The 20,992-nt window shown below is 39.3% G+C and overlaps 1 protein-coding gene across 1 annotated transcript; it reads right to left on the bottom strand.

Moving 5' to 3' along the window:
* Positions 1–12,370: 12,370 nt before the first annotated feature.
* LOC146003389 (uncharacterized) lies at positions 12,371–13,018 on the bottom strand. The gene has a single exon (XM_083141670.1). The coding sequence runs from the start codon at positions 13,016–13,018 to the stop codon at positions 12,371–12,373; it is 648 nt and encodes a 215-aa protein (XP_082997796.1).
* Positions 13,019–20,992: the final 7,974 nt, after the last annotated feature.

Below are 20,992 nucleotides of genomic sequence, written 5' to 3'. Positions count from 1 at the left end.
GACCCTCTCCCCTCCAGATAAAAATTTGTGGTTTCGCCTCTGCTCACAAACAACACTCATGCCCAGGCTCGAACATGGAACCCCTGGCTTCGTAGTGTGTTATGTAACATCCCACCATGGAGGTGAAAGATGAAGGATAGCTTACTGGCTCAAATTATTATCAAACACGATGAAAATGTGATAGTGTTTCACATTTATTATTTCGGTTAGAAAGCAATAAAATGTGTAGTTTGATACGGGTTACAATAAGCATCTTATGGAGTGTAAATATCGATTTCAAATCTTATGAGCCGGCGCCCGTGGCGGAGTGGTTAGAATATCGCACCACGACGCCAGAGTTCTCGGGTTCGAATCCCGGCCTGGGCATGGATGTTTGTGAGTGTCCATTCATAAATTTCAATATACTACTTATTCCCATCTTTGCAAATTAGCCAAAAGTGGCACAAAAGGCGATGTAAAATAAAGCAAGTCAATCAATCAATCAAATATTATGAATCATTTCTCTACGCAAACACATCAAATATGATAAGCAACATAGGTGTGTGTTATGATTGATATCCTTTTTTATAAAGGAAAAGTTAAGTTTTAACCGTGACTGTTCACATGGTATCGTATCCATAGCATGTTATATATTGCTCTAAGAATTTTAAACGGCAGTAACAATAAATGACATTTGCAACTGCGAAGCTATCAAAGGGATTGCATACATTAAGGACAAAAGATGTCATATTTCGATTGCTTGTAACATCGAAAGAAAAATTAGACGAGCAAATAGTGACTGAGAAAAGTTGCTTGCCTTGATGTCCTGCACACACTGTAAAAGTTGTCGGTGTTCATCAGGCGGCACCCTATGAATATAGGTTCACGAAAATGACAAGTAGAAAAAAGCTGCAGTCAAATAAATACGATTGAAAATCTCTCAAATTATATTCTATTTATTTTTTTATATTTATAATATTACATTTTGTCTGTAGCAGACGTTGTCTGTTAAAGTACCTCAGGCACAACCTAATCTTTTGACAAATAATTATGTCAACTCTTCTGCTATGGAGTGGATTCTTCTAATTTTATTCATATATCTTAAGCCACTCTGTGACTGGAAGAAATCAGTATCAGCATAAAAAGAAATGATATTTGGGGTTTGTACGCTTCTGCTCAAAAAGAGATGGCGATTAGCAGCCCAGAGACCTTGTACCGCGGAAATGGGGTAAGGCGAAGGAGGCCCCTTATATCGTTCGGTTTCGTACCATAGTCATTAAGGAAGGTATTTTTCATAATGTAAAGAGGATACAACATTTCCCTCTATAAAACTTGATATGAAATATTGATGACACTGTAATCCAAGAAGTCATTGATCAATCAAGGGATTCCTATTTGTTTATCGGGTGTCAAACACAGTATTTCAACAACACAATATTTTGCAAAATGATTAACGTAACCAGTAGGCAAACATAGTCGCAAGAGTCTTTCATTTGAAGCAAATAGAATCCGTGGTGGACTAAGGGACCCATGTTTTAATGTTTTAGCAAGTAGGCTTACAAATTATGTATTACAAATTTTTGCACAATTCATCAAAGTGTAGTTAATATGTAACCATTATTATATTATTAATTCGATTTTTCTTGCATAACACAACACAATGGTGTTGAATTCTCGTTAGATTCCTTTGTGCGTAAGAATCTTGCATACTGGAAACTAGAGGGAAACATTATGAAGCACGATTTATAAAGGACTTCCTTAATCAGTTCTGCAGAGAAGCCCAAAGCTGTTGGTACATATTAATCGTCTATTAACATTATTGACCTGTAAATATAAAGTAGATACAGTCTCGATTAGCCTATTTATGTTAAACTTTATTTTTATATTCTTTGGTAGCCCGAAAGGTCATTATCGAAATATTGTTATTTGATGTTGCTCGACCTTTTTTTGTTCGTGGAGTTTCAAGATATCATTCCTTTCCTGTTACTTATCACTTTTCGAGGAGGGGGCAAGCGCTCCTCTGTACCTTGCTATATCTGCCAATGCAACACAATATATTACAAATTTGCCCCCCCCCCTAAGATTGACTTCGCCCCCCCCTCCCCTGCTAAGAATTTCTGGCTACGGGCCAGCAACTGTCAACAATCGCGCGGAACCTGTCCTCTAACGTCAACAATCCCTTTTAAGCAGAGGCGTCGCCTGAAAGGGGGTTCAAGCACACGAACCCCCAACCGAAAACGAAAAATTTTCAATTTGTTTTCTTTTCTGCAGAATAAAACACTACATTTCAATATACTTATTTTACAAAGCAGCTATTTTCGTTAATAAAGTCTTCACAATTAGTGTTGCCCACGAGACGAGACTTTGGCCTGTCTCGTGTCCTGGAAATGCTGTGAAATGCTGTCTCGTCTCGAAAATATTCGTTTGTCTCGGGACACATGATCAATCTCGTCTCGTATCGAATTTTTAAAAGCCTGTCCCGTCTCGTCCAGTGGGTAACACTATCACAATGCTTCAAATTTCCCAATTCCCCCGACTGTTGACAAGAAAAGCGGTCAGACAGCGAGAGCCCGGGGCACATTTGGCGCAGTGAACTCCGCCCTTCCGAAAGAATACTCAACAGATGCCTATAGCGGCCGAGGTACGAGGTATTTTATTTTTCGTTTCGTTTAGCTTCTGTATTGGGGAAAAGTAAGCAGTCGTTAACATATTATAATGCAAGCACTGTTTGCATGCACTGTTATAGTAATTCCTAAGATCTTCGATGCTTTTGCCTAATATCTTTTCTTTCCAATCCAAAAATTAAGACCGCAAACTTCCTCAACAACTCCATTGCAAAAAGTTGTCGATCACCCGAAGCCTTGCAGTTGCATGGCGAAGATTTTGTTTACAAACACTATATCACCAAAATGAGCAGATTTACACTTACAACGACATTTTAAATGTGTTGCTTAAACCTTTAGATAATGTAGACGAGTCAAAAAGAAAGAAGACGAAGACACTACTAGCGAGTATGGATAAATATCCATTATATTTTTATGGAAGATCAATTATAATTGTTATAAACTCCTACAGGTAAACTTTAAAACAATAATTTTAAGTATCGCAAATTCCAATTCACATTATGAAATTACAAATAGGTATTGAAATCGAGAAAAAAATTAATAAAGATTCGTTGGTATCATGGTTAGTGGAAATTCTGGCGGGGTTAATTCTTAGGAATAGGTAAAATAATTTCCAACACTAAATAATGAGGGAAGAAGGCATTTCAATAATTCAAACTGTTTACCTTAGTAATTTTTCCTTGTTTTTGTGGGTATTGACGGGCGAGGGGGTGTTAAGCGGAAACGATAAATCGAAACAGTGGCGGCGAATAGGGCTTTCCCCCGGATTATGCTAAAGCTTATATACAGAGTGAAATATAATATCTTTGCCCCCCCCCCGTTTTGGGTTCTTTGCTCCACCGTTTCTAGAACTCAATCGCCGCCACCGAATCGAAATAAATTAAAATTGACTTGTTTTTCGTAAATGGATTTTCGCTAGGCGCTCTGGCGGAGTAGCTAGCACAATACAAGGTCCTAGGCTGGTATTCGTCATAAAACATGCATTATTATATTCACATTTCTCGTTTTACTTTATTTTATTATTTTTTCCTTGTACTTTACAATTTGTTAACCTTCTTGTATGCGAAATTAATCAGCGTCACTCACATTTAGCGTTTTCTTCTCTGTCATTGTGATCAACGATTTATTTTCTGTGTGTTTGTAGCCCATCTCGGTCTGGGCGGGGGGGGGGGGGATTTTCTCTTAATTTACGCTGGGTGTGAACACCCAACGATTTACTTCACGCGACGTCACTGCTTATAAGATCCATTCTCACTTTTACGAATTAAATTGTCGGTGTTCACTGCTTCAGAACGCGGCACTCGGCTGTCCGTAAGGGCTACTGGACGTTTTTGAACATTTTAATAATACGCAACAATAAGCGGCACGATAAACATCTTTTTTTTTTTTACCCTTCGGGTACTCAGTTGTGGTCTGGTAGTGAGTGAATCGCATGCATTAGAAGAGTACGGCCTTAACAGTTTGCATATTTCTGAATTTTTCTTTCTGGTTTTCCGTTTTCGCATCCCATGAAAATGAGTACAGCAAAGAAAAAAACTGTCAAGGGCAGAAAATAGGATAAGGCAGAGAGAACGGGAGAAGGCTACCTTCCTTCAGTCTACTTTCGTGAATAATTTTCTGAAAAGTTCGAAATCAGGTGAGCTATTCAAATCATTGAAAAACTGCTTACTTCTAGCGAATCATTTTTGTACACTTTTCCCGAGCAGTATCATAGTGAAAAAAAATTTGCGATTCGAGTTTTGAAACTAGAGATATTGACACTTGAATTTTGGATAACATTAGTTATGTCAGGTTTAGTGTTGTTTTTGTCTTTGCTTCTCTCCTGGCTTTTTCTTTTGAAATCACAATAAAATATTGCTGCAAGAATTGAACATTTCTTGGTAAAACTACGTATAGTGTTAGGTACGGCTAACAACAACAAAACGAAACGTGAGTTAACCAACCTTTCGTCCGTGAAGTTAAGTTATTGAGAGACAATGAGAACACGTAACATTTCGCCCCGGAGGGAAAAAAAAGTGAACCAATCATACGTTTTGGGCGAGTATTTGAGTCGTACCTAATTCTATACTTCCGATCGTCTTAATGATTCTAAAAGCAAGAAAATTATCTTTTATCGTCCCCCAAAGAAAATCAAATATTAGGATTAGACATGTACTTATACTGTTCGGAGAGTTTACCCAACAGTAAAGTTAATCATTAGATCATTTTTGTGCATACCAATCTCAACAGCCAGTGTAGAGAAAGGTTTCTCGACGTTGACTGGTGAAATCAAAAATAAGAACCACCGTGACACAAGGTTGACTCGAGGAATTATTGATGATGTTTGTTGAACAAAACGTGCATAAATATTAATATTTCTCATTGCATTGATAGGGTAGTTCAGATCGTACGGTCCTCGTAGGCTTCATTCGTAAACTCAACTGTTAACCTTGGTATTTTTAACATGCACAAACATTTCAGTACAAATAGAGGAAAATTAAATATGGTAATATTTTGGAAAGAACAGAAATCAATGATCGATCATAAGTTAACTTTCGTCTTTCGGAACACATATTGAAAAAATATTGTATGTAATATCTCGTTTTATTATAACAAATACAGAAAACATTAACAATATAGAGGCATTATTTATATTATTTAATTATTAAATATTAATATTTAATAATTAAATGTCAATAGTTTCGTTATAAGCATATAGAAATATGCCTGTATAATATGGGATCCTTTTTACTAGTACTGTATATTCCAAAAAGTTCTTACGTTAATTATACTGTACTGTATTAGTAAACTTATAAAAAATCGTCATACAGATACTACATATAAAATTGGTAGAAAAAATTAGTATAATATATTGTACTAGAAGAGGAATCCACGGATAAATTTTATTGTATAGGGGCTATCCACCGGAAGGAAGTGCCTTCGCGCGGACGCCATACTTGTAGCACAACAACTCCCGGTTCGTAGGCTCACAACATGCCGCTAAAGGAGCTGAGATTGTGTCATGTAAGAAAGGAACGAATGGGTGTGTACAAGGATGATGTAAACAGGGCTAAATAATATTTCACGGATCTCTCTTCATCCATTTCCTCGAGATCTAGGCGCCAAAATTATTGCATTCAAGCTGTCAGGCGTGAAAATTGGAAGCCCGTTAGCAGGAGTAGACTCAGCTCAGCAGTAATGACAACGGATGAGCAGGAACCCAAAAAGTCGGGACCTGAAAAAAATTCCCGTTCCGATCCAGATTTCGGAAAAAATGATAGACAGAGTTTAAAAGTAGTTTATTCCCTACATATTTTTTTTTTTGTACTAAATGTTCGAAATTTATTGAAATTAGCAGTTTTTATTCCAGAAATGTAAAATGAATCATCTCCCGAGGGTGAAATTGTGTGTATAATTAACATTTTTTTTAGTATCGGGTAATGTTGAATATTTTCCGCTCCTATAATCTCCCAATTTAGTCGGGAAATAACATTATTTTCCCCGTTTTGAACGTCAGGACTTTAAAAATACCCCGTCCTGTTTCCTTCCCAACCAAAAATTATGCGTCCCGCACCCCTTGCACTTCATTAAAGGTAGAAGAGAAATCATTCAAATCTCGATTTTCTCTCTGCTTTAGTGATATGAGCAAAATATTACTTTTCCCTTCAAAAGATGCTCGGTTACACGTTACGTTCTTGAAGTACATACGAACTGTATTAAATTTGTGTGTGTGTGTGTGTGTGTGTGTGTGTGTGTGTGTGTGTGTGTGTGTGTGTGTGTGTGTGTGTGTGTGTGTGTGTGTGTGTGTGTGTGTGTGTGTGTGTGTAACCAGAGGAAATAAATTTTTGTGCAACCACAGGAAATATTTTTTTGTGTAACCAGAAAATTAAGTGCGGGCACTATTAATAATTTTCGTCTCTTGCAATGGAAATCTTTTCAACATTGATAGAGAAGAGGTCCTAGGTTTGAACACCATGGTCAGGCAATGGTGTGTCATTGTGTTTCTCCCATCATTAATTTTTCCAGTTTATTATTCATCTTCATCGTCATGTTTAACACAAATAGCAGAAAATTGACTTAAAATAACAATGAGGGTTATGTATTTCTGCGTTCAAACGGGAACGAAACCAGCAAGTGTGTATTACTGCATCCCTCTGACTCGCCCTGACTGAAGAAAGAAGGAAAAAGTTCCTTTTTCCGTTTTTTATATGTCCATACATCTAGCACTTTTTCACTTAAACATAAATGTATGCATCCAAAGATTTACATGCTTTAAGCGCTCTCGCTCGTCGCTCTGTAGGAAAAATTACTTTCTATTAAATATGTCGGCTACAAATATCGCCAATGCAACGTCGACCAGCAAATGGATCTCATCCTGGAATAATGCCGTATTACTTCCTAGTTTCTCATCCAATTGATATGCAAAGGCCTCTACTTTGCCTTGATATCTCTTATTCTCCTCGTCGTCAAGTGCTTTTATATGATCCATTTCATCCGGTATATAAAACTAGAAGAAAGGCCACAAGTACGCGCTTGAATTACCCGGCAGCCGTCAACCGGAAGTTGACAGTGCCATTCGATATGTTTTTGTTTACTCGTGGATAGCCCCTATAAAATTATCAATGGATCAACGGAAAAGGAGGAAATTTAAAATTTATTTAAATTCAATGTGAACAAAAATAGGTTACGCACTTACGCAAAAATAGGTTCGCTTTTGCACTTGTTTCGCTTTCCAGTAAATTGTACATTAGTCACGTCAATTAGTAAATGTATTGTAATATATAAAGACGGTGTGAAACTGTGTAATCAATTTTCATTCTGTAGGCCTATAAGTTCCGGGAGGAGGGTGCTGTTTTGCTTATCGTACCCCTTGTTCACGAATCCTGAAACCGCCAGTAATTCTACATCAAGTGATTTTCACCTTAAGTGAATGTTTATGCATTTCTGGAATAAAAACTAGCAATTTCTATAAGTTCCAGGCACTTACAATGCAGAAAACGTCGAGACTTTTCCTTTTTCTCATGGGTGTGTGAAGAGTCACAAGCACCAGTGGTGTCACCATGTACAATCAACGGCAAAAATTATGGTAGGCAAATTGTCCACCGCTATTTAAATTACTTTTGTATTCTACATCCTGTGTTGTTTTAAGGAATGAAACTATGTTGGTTTGAAGCAGGCATTGTTCTCTGCTTATTGACGTCATCATTTCCATTTATTGTCATCACAATGTGTAATAGAAACCGAATTAAAAGGTGGTGGACAATTCGCCTACTGTTTCTTTCGCCTTTGGGTGTACCCATAGGGTGTACCCTAACGGCGAAAGCAACAGTAGGCGAATTGTCCATCACCATTTTCATTCGGTCTGAATTACACAATGTGTTGACAATGAATTAAAATAAAGACGTCAAAAAGCAGAGAACAATGCCTGCTTCGAACCAACATAGTTTCATTCCTTGAAACAATACAGGATGTAGAATAAAAATGTAATGAAAATAGCGGTGGACAATTTGCTTACCATTATCTTTGCCGTTGACTGTACCACTGGGTTGCACAGGTTGCACACAAATTTCTTATCAGTTTTCATAAAGTAATAGGGTAAAGACCCCGAATATGAGACCCTTTTGGTAGAATTCGATTTACTTCTTAATTAAAACATAAACGATTTATGTTTTTTTTAAATATATTTTGTAGGGAGTCTATTTCATGATACAAGGTACTGGAATATAAAAAAAAGTAACAATCAAAAATTATAAACAAAGAAATGAACACAAGTGCTACTGAGCTATTTTTATAGGGGGTACCGAATAAGAGACCTCGACCTTGTTTCGGTTATATAAATCATTTGAATCTTTGAACTAAATTATTTTTTAAATAAATGAACAAAATTATTTTCTTACCCAACTATAAGTGAAACGAAATTATTTTTACACCATGTTTAAAAAGATTAGGCTATTCTAAAAAAAGAAACTGACTATTTTTACCATGGTTCACTTCAAATGAAACTGTGAAAAGACTTACATTGCGTTACACATGAAGTAGCTACCTGGTAGAAACGAAGTTCATAATGCGTTTACTTTTGATTTTTGCACATCGGACACACAAATGTGTCATCTGCACCACAATGAGCATGAGCCCACTTGTAACAACGTGTGCACTTTACCCACCCTTCACCACATTGATCTTTGGAATACGATGAACCACAAAATACACATTCTGTATCATCTTCATCTAATTCTAAACTGTCAGACGATTCTGCTAATGAGAAAGATTCTTCCGACTCATCTGTGGATTCTTCACATTTCTTTGATACAACCTTCCTCTTCTTACGTGAAGTAGAACGCGAGTAATCTGATTGCTGCTTTCTTTTTACCTCAGTAGGCTTCCTACTGTGAGTGCCTGTAACACCCCTACCAAATAGGTTCTTCTTCACTTCCTTCTTAGTTTCTTCGAATTGTCTGCAAGTCTTTTTTTGTATGGTGTTGTTGTTATAACTACTGGTTGATTCACTACGCGAGATTTCCCGGAGTTGGTAAGAGATGGGCTGTGTAGTGTGGATAGTGGCTCAATGTCTTCTGGCATTACAATGGCATCGTCATCAGGGGGTGGTACTGTTGAAGACTGCGTAGCCTGAATAGGACTGCTTTCAGGCTCCTGTTCCTGTTCAAGTTGGCCTAACCTGCTGCAGCTTGGTTGGGGATCCACGTAACTTTTGGGTAGTTCAACTGACTGACCTGTCACATTCCTCTTTTCTTTTTAGAGCTGACAGAGTGTATTGCAAAATCTTCATAACGAAAAATGTATCTATTACAATGGAATAAACCAGTCTTTCGAAATGCATTAACGGATGTTTCCATAGTAGCAGCTCTGTTGTATGCACCTGACAATATTCTGGCAATTTTAGTTATTTTTAGTGGTTTTCCTGGATTCTGACGGAACCATGTTTCAACTTCTTGCGCGAAAAAATGTTTTGAAGGGAAACATGAAACCTACGTCTAGAGGCTGCATTTTATGCGTCGAGTGTGGCGGTAAACAGATAATAGAAACATTGTGTTCTTTCGCTTTTTCAATCACTGCTATATTTCTTACGTGGGAGTAGTGACCGTCTAAAACAAGAAGCACAGGTTCTTGGTAACATAATTGCAACGTAACTCCCAAATTAGGAAAAGCAATGATGAAAATCAACGTAAAATATTATATATATTTTGTGACTCCTAATATGAGACCCTTCATTATTATGGTAGTCCAATTATGAGACCGGCCTCATATATTGAACCTCTTCCAGGTCTCATAATAGGACCTTCGCAGGGTAAACAAATGAACAACGCTATCTCTCTTACAAGTGGACGAAAACTAGCAACTAATTACATGGTACAACACACACACTCACCACTACGAAACACAGTAAAAAGGGGATCAGTAAGAAATTACCTTATCCATTTTCAGCAGCTAATATCCAAACTGGAGCAAAATTTCCACGAGCACGCATTCTTTTTCACATTCGCTGCGAAACCAACTCTACACACAAGGAGCTCACGTGACTTCCAGTGCTATGGCGCGATTCCTCCTTGTGTTTCAGCTTCTTTCCACTAGGGTACAGCTCTTTGTTTACGAGATACATGGGGGTCTCATTTTAGGTGCCTATCCTCATATTCGGGGTCTTTACCCTAAGCTATCTAATGTAAAGTGACGTGCCGAATTCGACACTTCCAGAGCTTTGGGAAATTTCGAACAAGTCGGGAAATTGAGAATTTTCCCCGTCCCGAATGTCGGGATTTAAAAAAATTCCCGTCCTGATCCCGTCCCGACCAAAGAAATTCTGCCCCTCACCGCTAATTAAAGTAATAGTTCGAGCATGTCTAGGCAGGCACGTAGCGAGGGGGAGGGCTCGGGGTGCTAAAGCACCCCCCCCCGAATTCCTACAAATATATAATATAATATGGGCGCTATTCACCGGATGTTTACATTTCTGTGCTTCCTTGGCGCTGGCGGGGACTGCACTTCCGGGTTTGAAAATAATAACATTAAATTCAAAGGTGTAAAGCAGTGTCTTCGGAAAAGGCGACAATATTTGCGTGGCTTTGGTTTCAACATGAGATAGGGAACAAACAATTGTTCTCAGGTATCTATGCATCGTTTTCAGACAGACCCAATACGGAAAAATCAGTGTATCTAGGCAGTAAAGCGAGAAGATTGGACAAAAATACGAGGGGGCAGGCAGGCTCTGCAGTCAGTCGGCGCTTCATCAAATCAAATTAAAATATTTTACGTGTTTCGAAAATTATAATTGTCTAACGCACATGTGTTTATTTTTTTTTTTTACCGCAATTCGGTTTCATTTATCACGGTTTAGGGCAAAATTCAGTGTCATTTTTACATGCATTTTCTTTTTTCCTTTTTTGCTTAAGATTTTCACATCGTTTTAGTTCTGGAAAATAGAGACAAATTTTAGTTTTAATGACAAAGAATTATGGCTTACCTTTGTGAGAAATGACCAAGTTGCTTCCATTTAGAAAACTATTTCATTTCATCAGCCACTAAATATGAAATATTTATTGAATTATAACACCAAATCTTTGAACACAATCAATCATACAATGACATTTCCCTAACAGTGCCAAAAAAAATTCCCCCGCGACCTCAAAATACCGTTTTGTATACGCCCTCCCCCAACCCTCTCCGAAATACAACAGGTGCTTCTCCCTGAAAATTTTCCCCTTCCTAATAAATTTTCCTTGTGGGAAGATCTCCCCCGAGCGAATTCTATTTCAGGAGGTTAAACACTGTCAGTCATATCTGCGCCAAACTGCAATAAATGAATGAATCGTGACAATCTCTTTTGAATCGAACTATCACGAGCTAGACTACAAATGACAGAATAGCGCTTCAGGTAGCCTAGTTTTTTTTTTTTTAACCAAATAAGTGTTATCCCCAGTTCAGTGGCGTGGCGTGACTTTTTTAAAAGTGTTACCGGCTATCAGTACGACAATTATGCCTGCTAGACGTTATTACACCTCCCCCCCCCCTTCGGTAAAGAAAACATGTCTTCGAGCTAGATATTTGTTCATTTCGTTCTTGTTTTGCAATCTGCACAGTGATTTAGCCACAAACACTCCTAGAAAGAACTACCACTCATGAGACAATTACCACGAAAATCCAATGAATAGTGGTAGACCCTTGTCAATTCTTCATCTGTCTCTGTTTCTTTGCAATGAGCTGCGAAGGGGAAGAAGAAGATCCACACTATTCTCGGGTCAGTTTGACGTTTGTGTGGTGAGCACTGAGCAGACGACAGAACTCCGCTCCTTTGTGGAAGGGAAGCTCAGCTGTACTTACTACTGTTGCCAACTTAGTATTTTGGAGCAAGGTTTGTCCAAATCACGAATCACACCAAGGAACTATATTTTCGTCTATTACCTAACTGGTCTCAGTTGTAGTTCAATCCAGCCTTGGCTCTGCAGTCTACCTCTAGTTGCTTCACAGAAATGGTATTCCTATTTTAGGCGGGATTTAGAGGCAACTTGTTTTCGGAACATCTCTGAGGTGTTCTTATACGCAAGTTGAAAGCGAGTCGCACAGAAACCGAATCAACTGGTGAGGGAGTTGCAACGCGTGACTGTTGGCGCGTGTTTACAATTCTCAAGCAGCGTTGCAAGTGAACAAAAAAACAGTGGCTAACAATGACTCAATGCAGAATTGTAGAACAAAAGCTCACTAGCGAAAACAATACAATAAGCTTACCTTATGTGTTGTAAATACTGTAAATACGATCAAATGAAGAAACCAATGATTTATTCCAGGTCTTCTATGCCGTCAAGTTCGGAACCTGAATCGGACATTTCGCAACAAGAATCTTCTGCACTTGACAATGAATCGTCCGCACTGCGGCTACTGTCGCCAACCCTGAAAGCCAGACGCTCTATTTCTGGTTCCAGCAAACCCTCCGTCCGAATGTATTGTTCCTCAGTTTTTCTAACATTGCTGCAACATGACTCCCATTCCTCCTCTCCAATCACCGAAAACGCTTCCTTACAAAGTTCCCACACATCATTTAATTTGAAAGTCACATTGCGATTTGCAACCCATTGTTTAGAAATGCCCCAAATTTTCTCTATAGCATTTAAATCGGGATGATATGCAGGCAAGCGAAGGACTGTGTGGCCATGTTCATTCATCAGTTCATCTAAAATGTAGGATTTCATGTTCGGTTTGTGCAGTTTTATAAGGCTGTATAGTTCAGGCTTGAACATATCGTCCGTAAATGGTATATTGTTTTTTAATAGCCACTCTTGCATTTCCTTTTTCTTGGTGTTAGACGAAGGGCATCTTTCTTTCTGAATATTGTGGTAGGATGCGTTGTCGATTACGAAGACGGAATTTGAGGGTAAATTTGGAATGACCATTTCTCTTATCCACCGCATGTAATTGCTGGAATTCATCTCCGAGTGGTAGTCTCCAGTTTTCTGATTGGATTTAAATATCAGAAGGGCATTAGGGATGAACCCCTTGTCGCTGCCTGCATGGACAATAATGAGACGTTGCCCTTTGGATATTGGAGATTTCAGGCCCTCGAGACTATCGTCGCACCATGTTTTAGTGGTTGTGTGGGAACCATGGATGTATGTTTCATCGGTATATACAATAGGACGGCTTTCCCGACGATATCTACTGATGGCCCGTAAATAAGCAATCCTTGCATTCCGAATGTCATTCCTCTCAATAAGCACACGTCTATTAGTTTCCACTTTCTTCCACCTAAACCCAAGTTTTTTGAAGATCTTCAATAAACTGGTTGCCTGCCCTTTATATCCGATGGTTTTCCTTAATTTTGCAAGCACAGATTTTACTGTTGGACTTGCCTGTCTACGGTGTAAAATTCATTAATTGTTCTCCGAACAGCGCACATGTCAAAATCATCTATATCTGTACACGGCCGCGGACGATTTTTATTTCTACGGGGCGTACTGTATGATGACGATGATCCAGCACGAACCGCCGAACATTCCTTCTTAATTGATTTTACCGTACTTAAAGATACACCTGTCGCAGCACAAACACGGTCAATAACTTTTTTAAGAGGCAACTTTAAATCATTTTGGTCAGCCTCTTCTTGCATGAATTGCAAGACGTTTTCCACAACTTCACGCGTTTGTCCCCTAAGCGTTCTACGATAAACTTTGGAATGAACAGGATGCATATTTTATGTGAGGAACACACTACGAAATCGCACTTCCATACACTCAGCAGCACGCTCAAGTCTAGCACCAAATCCTCGCACCTCGGTATCACTTTCACGCATGATTTCTGAGCATGTCGTTCTGCGCAACCTGCTACGCCGTCAGAAGGAAGAAGACCATTTTAGGCTCGCTGACTAGCGAAGCGACAGAACTCAGAGATGTTCCGAAAACGCGTTGCCTCTAGCTCTTTTCTACCAATCCGATGTGACAACACTGGCTGATCCGGTAGGTATGAACGGCAACAGGGCCCCTTAACAGGCATATGAATAACCCCATAGCACACTATGCCCCAAAGTCCTTCCCCGCTCTTTTCTTGCATTGGCGCCCTCTTCTCCCTTGTTGCCTCTTCAGGGTAGCGGAACAGCCTCCCTCTTCGCTTCTGTCGGCTGCAGAAAAAATGTCCTAGGCATTATCTACTCGACGGCAACGGTGTTCATTTAACAATGATGTCATTTTATTGAAACAACTTTTTAATTCTTTACATTTCGCGATTCCGGAACACCGAAAAACTTGCCTCTATTGCCTACCCAAATACATTTTAAACACTTTATTTTGCTTTCTTCAACTTTTCGGTGTTATCGTTAAAATGAAAACTACACATCCCTATTTATTGTAGAGATATGGAGACCATTAAACCGAGAAAACCTCGTCATGTTAATATTCACACTTGTTTATTTCCTGAACTTGTCCGACCAGCGAGTGATCCCAAGAATGCGCTAGCTTGTAACTTCCGTAAAACAAGGAACTAGAAAGGCAAACGCGTGGATCTAAACAGGATCTACCGCGTTTGAAAGGTTTAACAACCTTTCGACGCCGAGAATGATAAAAGCAAGCTCCTACCCGGAGCTAGCTCTCTTTTGATTCTGACACTCATCGACGCTACATGGATAACTAGTCCGATTACTTTACAACACGTTACACTGCTAACTACGACGATGGAACACGGAGTTACCGCTGCCTAGCATGCTACAAGGCGCAAGGGATCGCTTGGCTTGGTGAACTGAGGGTCGCTGGATAGAACCTTGGAACTGTCACGATTCGGTCTGCGAGAAGCATTAGGACAAGACAACACACACATCTACCAGGTATGAACAAGCGTGAATAACCTTTTACACCAACTTTCCATATCTCTACCCTCCTACGGAGCAGGTTCAGCCATCAAACATTATTAAGCTCTACTTAAATGTTTAAATGAAACTTCCCTGTGACCTCAGAGCCCAGGTAAAACGGGCTTACAACATGGTGGAGATGCTTCAGGCCCTTTTTTGCAATTAAGTACCCTCCTGTACGAATTGCTTTACATTAAATTATTCTCTCCCCCCCCTCCCTCCCACTTTGGGAGCATTTTAAAGTAAATTTTTAGTGATTCCAATTCATACTCCCACAGCACGCTTAAGATGCGTCAGACCCAGTGACAATTTTGTGTATTACCCTATGGAAAACAACCCCTCTTTTTCTTTTATGCCGAGCCCCCCCTTTTTCAACAAAAATCTAGTTCTTCTGCATAACATGTATTCAAGCATCATTCACACAGGAATGAGAACACTTGCTTATACTTCTTTGACCAGCGATATATTAATGACATAAATAACTGTATACCCATACTTTCATTTGTTCTTTGGTCAGCACGACGAAACTTCGTTTATGAATACGTCACAGATAGCGTTGCACGAACACCTAGATTCCTCCCTCGACCAAATCATAGAGTTAGCAACTGCAATCACGGCAAATCCAATAAATTCACAACCTTTATCCCCAATTCCCTCCCCTCCACTAACACGGTTAAGGTCTGCTAATAGAAATTACCCTCAATTTGTCCTTGGACTACAAACACCCAACAAAAACCAACCCCAACCCTTAGCGAGTACCCCGGCTCCCGTTTCAACTTCCTCTAACACTGTTAATAACTCTGATCACTTAACTGTAGAAATTCCCACGACTAACATGGCCACCTCAATTCCAACTGCATTATACCCGGCACCATTTAGCGGAAATGACCCTAAGCACATTGACTCATTTTTTCTCAAGTTCCAAAATGTAGCACACGCCGCAGGATGGTCGGAAGCTAAGCGTAAAGAGATGTTACCTTTATTTTTGACGGACACCGCTTTAACTTATTTTCATGACATACAGAAACGACCCAATTTTGTAGACTTGACATACACCCATATCAAAGACGAGCTAAGTACGCTATTTAAGGGATCATACCTGTCAGCAGATCCTGTACAGATAATACTCCAAAGAAAACAAGTGATAACCGAACCCATCCATACCTATGTTATTGCTAAAAAGGCATTAGTCCAGCAATACTTCCCGAACGCCACTGAAGAACAAACTCTCTCTTATATCATCACGGGACTGCGAGCCAAATACATTGGCTGTTTAACCAACAAGCATTTTGCCAGAACAGAAGAATTAATTGCCCACCTACAGAATTTCGAACGCCAGCAGTCATTAATTAATTCCCGTATGTTGGAAGAGAAATTGGAAATTGATCAGGCAATCGCTCAGGCGAGCTTACCCCAGACATTCACCCCGTCACAACTTCACAGCTGTTCGCATGCACAGGTCTATTCCCCCCTCCCCAGTCATTCTCACAACCCAGCTCAGCAGTTTGTGTCATACAACCAGTGTTCATCTCCTTCTCTCCCACCATTGACACATCAAGTCCAAAGTCTACAGTCCAATCCGGCTCTCGTAAATAATTCCCACACAGTGTATCAAGGAATGTATCATATACCGAGTTCTGATAATGTCCGCTGCGCGGCGACACCAGCCGTACCCAGAGTAGAACACGCTCCAAATGCCGCCTCTGGTGATGAAATAAACAAACTTTCGTCACAAATCTCGACCTTAGCTCTGCACTCAACCGAAGAGATGAACGCGAATTCTCTCTTCAATCTTTGCTCAAATGTGCTGGAATTTGCGAAAACGGCTAATCAAAACGCACATAACAGAGGTTTCAACAAGGGGAATAATAAGTCCTCTTCCTACAGAAATAATAATAATTCTAGAGCTAATCACAGAGGTAACTTTCGATCGAACTCAAGAGGCCAGTTCAGAAGTAATGGTAACAAGAGGTTTCAACGTCGAGATCAGGCTAATCGCGACGATGCAAATACCTCAGCCTGCAAGTTTTGTGGTCGTTATAATCACGAGAGCGACAACTGCTTTTACAAGCCACAACGAGACAGTGTTTTAAACTAAAATCGTCTTCGACTTGCAGGAACGAAATCGAAGATAATACCAGATTAGATAAAGTTCCTATAATTGAGAGAAATGGCCTATACTTTATTAATAGTAGCATACAAGGAAAACAGGTAGATTTACTTATTGACGTGGGTTCCCAAATCTCAATTTATCCTTCCCATCTTCTCCCTACTGAAAGAAAAACATACAAAGTACAATCCACAATCCAAGGTGTGTCCGGATCGAAACTGAGTGTGTCTGAAATTGTCGTTCTTCCTATCATAATTGGAAAGCGTAAATATTCGCACCCATTTAGAATACTAGATTCAATTAACGTCCCTCCCCTTTTAGGAAATGACTTTTTACGAACGCAGAGGTGCGAAATGTCGTTGAAAGACAACACAATAACTCTTTGTCATTTAGGACGTACTCCTAATTATAGTATTTTAAGATCAAAGTACAAGACTCACCAGCTGTCGCATGACATATTTACTCAAATTGAGAATGTAAATGTGTATGAGGGAAAAGCTACCCTTTCAAACACAGTTCAGTTAAGTTCACGATCCAAGACTTATATCAATTTGAACATTACCACTACAACACCTAATACCCATAAGCCTGTACTTTTTACACCATCTGCTTCCTTTATGAGCCAACATCCAGTAGTCCTTCCCAATGCTGCAGTAAACCCGCAGTCACCTGTCATTCACATACACAACCCTACGGAAACCACAATCACTTTGGAAAGTGACACAATATTAGGCGAAATATCGACATGTGAAATTTTAACTGACGTTACTTCCGTTTGGGAACACAAAAGTGAAGATGTTGCATTTTCATACTCTTGTAATGAAAATACTACAGTAAAGCAACAACTTAGTGAAAGTCAAAAGAAATTTGACCCCTCCCTCCTCACAGTTAACCCTGATATTCCCCGAGAAGAAAGAGAAAAAATCCTAAAGCTCGCATACACGTATGCAGATATTTTTCTCTGGCCAGGGGATAAATTGACTAAAACTAATGTTTTGGAATATGATATCAAACTGACAGATGACACCCCAGTGTATGCCAAAACCTACCCTATTCCTTTTCATTACCGAGAACCCATGAAACAGGAAGTTCAGAAATTACTAGACCAAGGTGTTATAGAGCGCTGTGAAGGGAGTCCCTATCGACACCCAGTCCTATTAGTTAAGAAACCCAATGGGACTTACCGTTTTATTTCTGATTTGAGAGCGCTTAATGACATAATAGCTCCGATTTCCTTGCAATCCCCAGACATAAAAACCATCATGACAGAGATGGCTGGAAAGAAATATTACTCAATTTTAGATATGTCAAGTGCATTTTTTCAGGTTGGATTAACAGAACGTTCTAAAGACATTACCGCCTTTTCTATTAACAATCTTGGTAGTTTTAGGTATGCTAGGTTATGCCAGGGATTGAAAACATCCCCCGGTGTAATGAATCGCGTAAGCGAACTTGCCCTTAGTGGAATAGACAGTTCAGAACTTTCTGTTTACACTGATGATATTATTATTTACAGTTCAAATCTCCCACACATGCTTAACATACTGGACAGAGTGTTTCAAAAGTTACGAACAGCATCCCTTAAATTATCACCCTCTAAGTGTAGGCTAGCTTTTACCGAAGTAAAAGTCATTGGTAACTTGGTATCTCAAAAGGGAGTTAAGATTTCAGAACACATTCTTAAAGCTATTTTGGAATATCCCACCCCTACCACCAAACGCAAGCTTCGTAGTTTTCTAGGACTTGTCAATTTCATTCGACGATTTGTGCAAGGTTTTGCAGGACCAACAGAATGTTTATTTAAGCTTCTTAAAAAGAATGTTAAGTTTCAATGGACTGATGAACACCAGAAAAGCTTCGAAACACTGAAAGAAATGATCACGTCCGCCCCTATCCTCCGCCCTTATGACCCTAAACGCCCCTCATATGTATACATTGATGCGAGCGGAATTGGCATCGGAGGATCGCTGTTACAGCCTGATGACGAAGGAAATTTACATCCATGTGCCTATTGTTCACGAGCCTTAACAGACACAGAGAAAAGAGCTGACACATTTTCACTTGAAATTGCAGGTGCATATTATGTATTGAAAACTTTCAAATTTTTTCTTATGAATCAACATTTTGTGGTTCTCACAGACAATAAAGCCTTATCTTATCTTCGTTCAACTAAACACCATAGTTCTATTTTAGGAAGAAGAGCCCTTTATTTTCAGAATTTTGATTTCGAAATAAGGCATGTCAGCGCTAGTAAAAATGAACTTGCGGATGCACTCTCCCGTGCAAGTTTACCGCTTGACAAGACTAATCATGACAAGAAAGATGATGATGATGATGATGACTTATTTTTTCATCAAGTATTTCATGCACAAGCAGCAGATTTTGATATTAGTTCAGAACAACGTAAAGACCCCTATTTCAGAGACATTATTGATGTATTAGAAAACAAAGATAAAGCTAGTGACCCTAAACTAGAAAAGCTTTCGTATTCTTATGTACTCAAAAATGGAGTCTTATACAGGACTAATAAAATCAAAACTGGTAATAGGGATAGACTTTGTATTCCCCATGCATTAAGAAATCAAGTTTTCGATCTTATTCATGCACACAAAATGAATGGAAGTCATCAAGGTGCACAAAAGACATATAATTTAATGCTTATGCGCTACTTTCTCCCCAATATGAAGAAATTTGTGTACGATAAGGTTAGACATTGCATCCCTTGTCAGATTTCAAAGAAACCACAAGGTTCTAAACCGCATACGCTGCAAACATTTCAACCAGCCCAAATTCCTTTCCAACGAATACATATTGACGTATGTGGTCCTTTAGTCTCTTCAAAAACGCACAAATACAAATATTTCCTATCGGTAGTTGATAGTTGTACAAGGTATGTAATTACAGCTCCTTTGGCTAATCACGATGCACAAAACATAGCAACAGCCCTAGTTGAGAAAGTCTTTTTAGTCCATGGCATCCCAGAGACGATCTATTTAGATCGTTCAACGCCCAATTCAAGTTTACTCTTACGAGAGTTAGCTAATATTACAGGTGTACAACTAAAATATGTAGATACTTGTGCCCATTTCACGAATGGATTAGTTGAAAGTTCATTTAGTTACTTAAAGAAAGTTATGAGAGTCTTTGTGTTAGAAAAGAAAGCTTCATGGTGTGACTATTTAGCTAGCGCAGCGTTCAGCCACAACGTTACAATCCATTCTGGATCCCTCCAGAGCCCGTATTTTACTTTGTTTGGCTACAACCCAAGGATCTTAGCTGACGCAGTCCTTCCTTCGAACCCCGACAATGTTTCCCAGACGAACGCACAGAGACTTGAACTCCTGACCTCCATACGTAAGACAGCACATGACAACTTGAACAAGCGTTACGAACAGCAGAAAAAGTACGTAGACCGCACTTCTAGGAAAATGCAGTACTCACCAGGACAACATGTATGGATTCTAGATGCCACTCCAACTCCAGGCGTGTCAAAAGCCTTTGCGTCCTCTTATAAGTACAAAGGAACTATTCTTCGCAAAGTTAATGAGAATTCCTACGAAGTAACTTACATCGACGGCAGGAGTAAGCAAAAGACTGACACTATTACTATTTCTAGACTTAAAGCCCGCTACGACTAGTGCCATGATAACCCCACTAACATTCATTAACACACCATTCCGTTGTCACTCGCTTTAGCCTCCTCGCTCCTCGTTGCGTACATTGCACATGCTAGCATACCATGATCCAGCATTTTCTCACGCTCATCGACCCCCCCCTCTTTCCACTTCCCGTCCTCGCACTTCATTTCTGCGTTAGAACGAACTCATTTTTATTTTTAATACAACATGGTCATTTTTATTTTTAACAAGATCAGGATTACAGAATGCTATCTCAATCGTCGGAACATTTATAATACATCTCTTGCCTAATAATTAATTTTTTTTACAGATATTTTAA

The sequence above is a fragment of the Lepisma saccharinum genome, chromosome 20 (genome assembly GCF_977018435.1).
Source record: "Lepisma saccharinum chromosome 20, izLepSacc3.1, whole genome shotgun sequence".
Classification (NCBI taxonomy): Eukaryota; Metazoa; Arthropoda; class Insecta; order Zygentoma; family Lepismatidae; genus Lepisma; species Lepisma saccharinum.
The sequence above is the reverse complement of the archived record's forward strand: the minus strand, read 5'-3'. Positions and strand labels throughout refer to the sequence as shown.

Excerpts from the sequence above, each read along its gene's own strand:
- LOC146003389 (XM_083141670.1), bottom strand. The coding sequence starts at position 13,018 with ATGAATTCCAGCAATTACATGCGGTGGATAAGAGAAATGGTCATTCCA.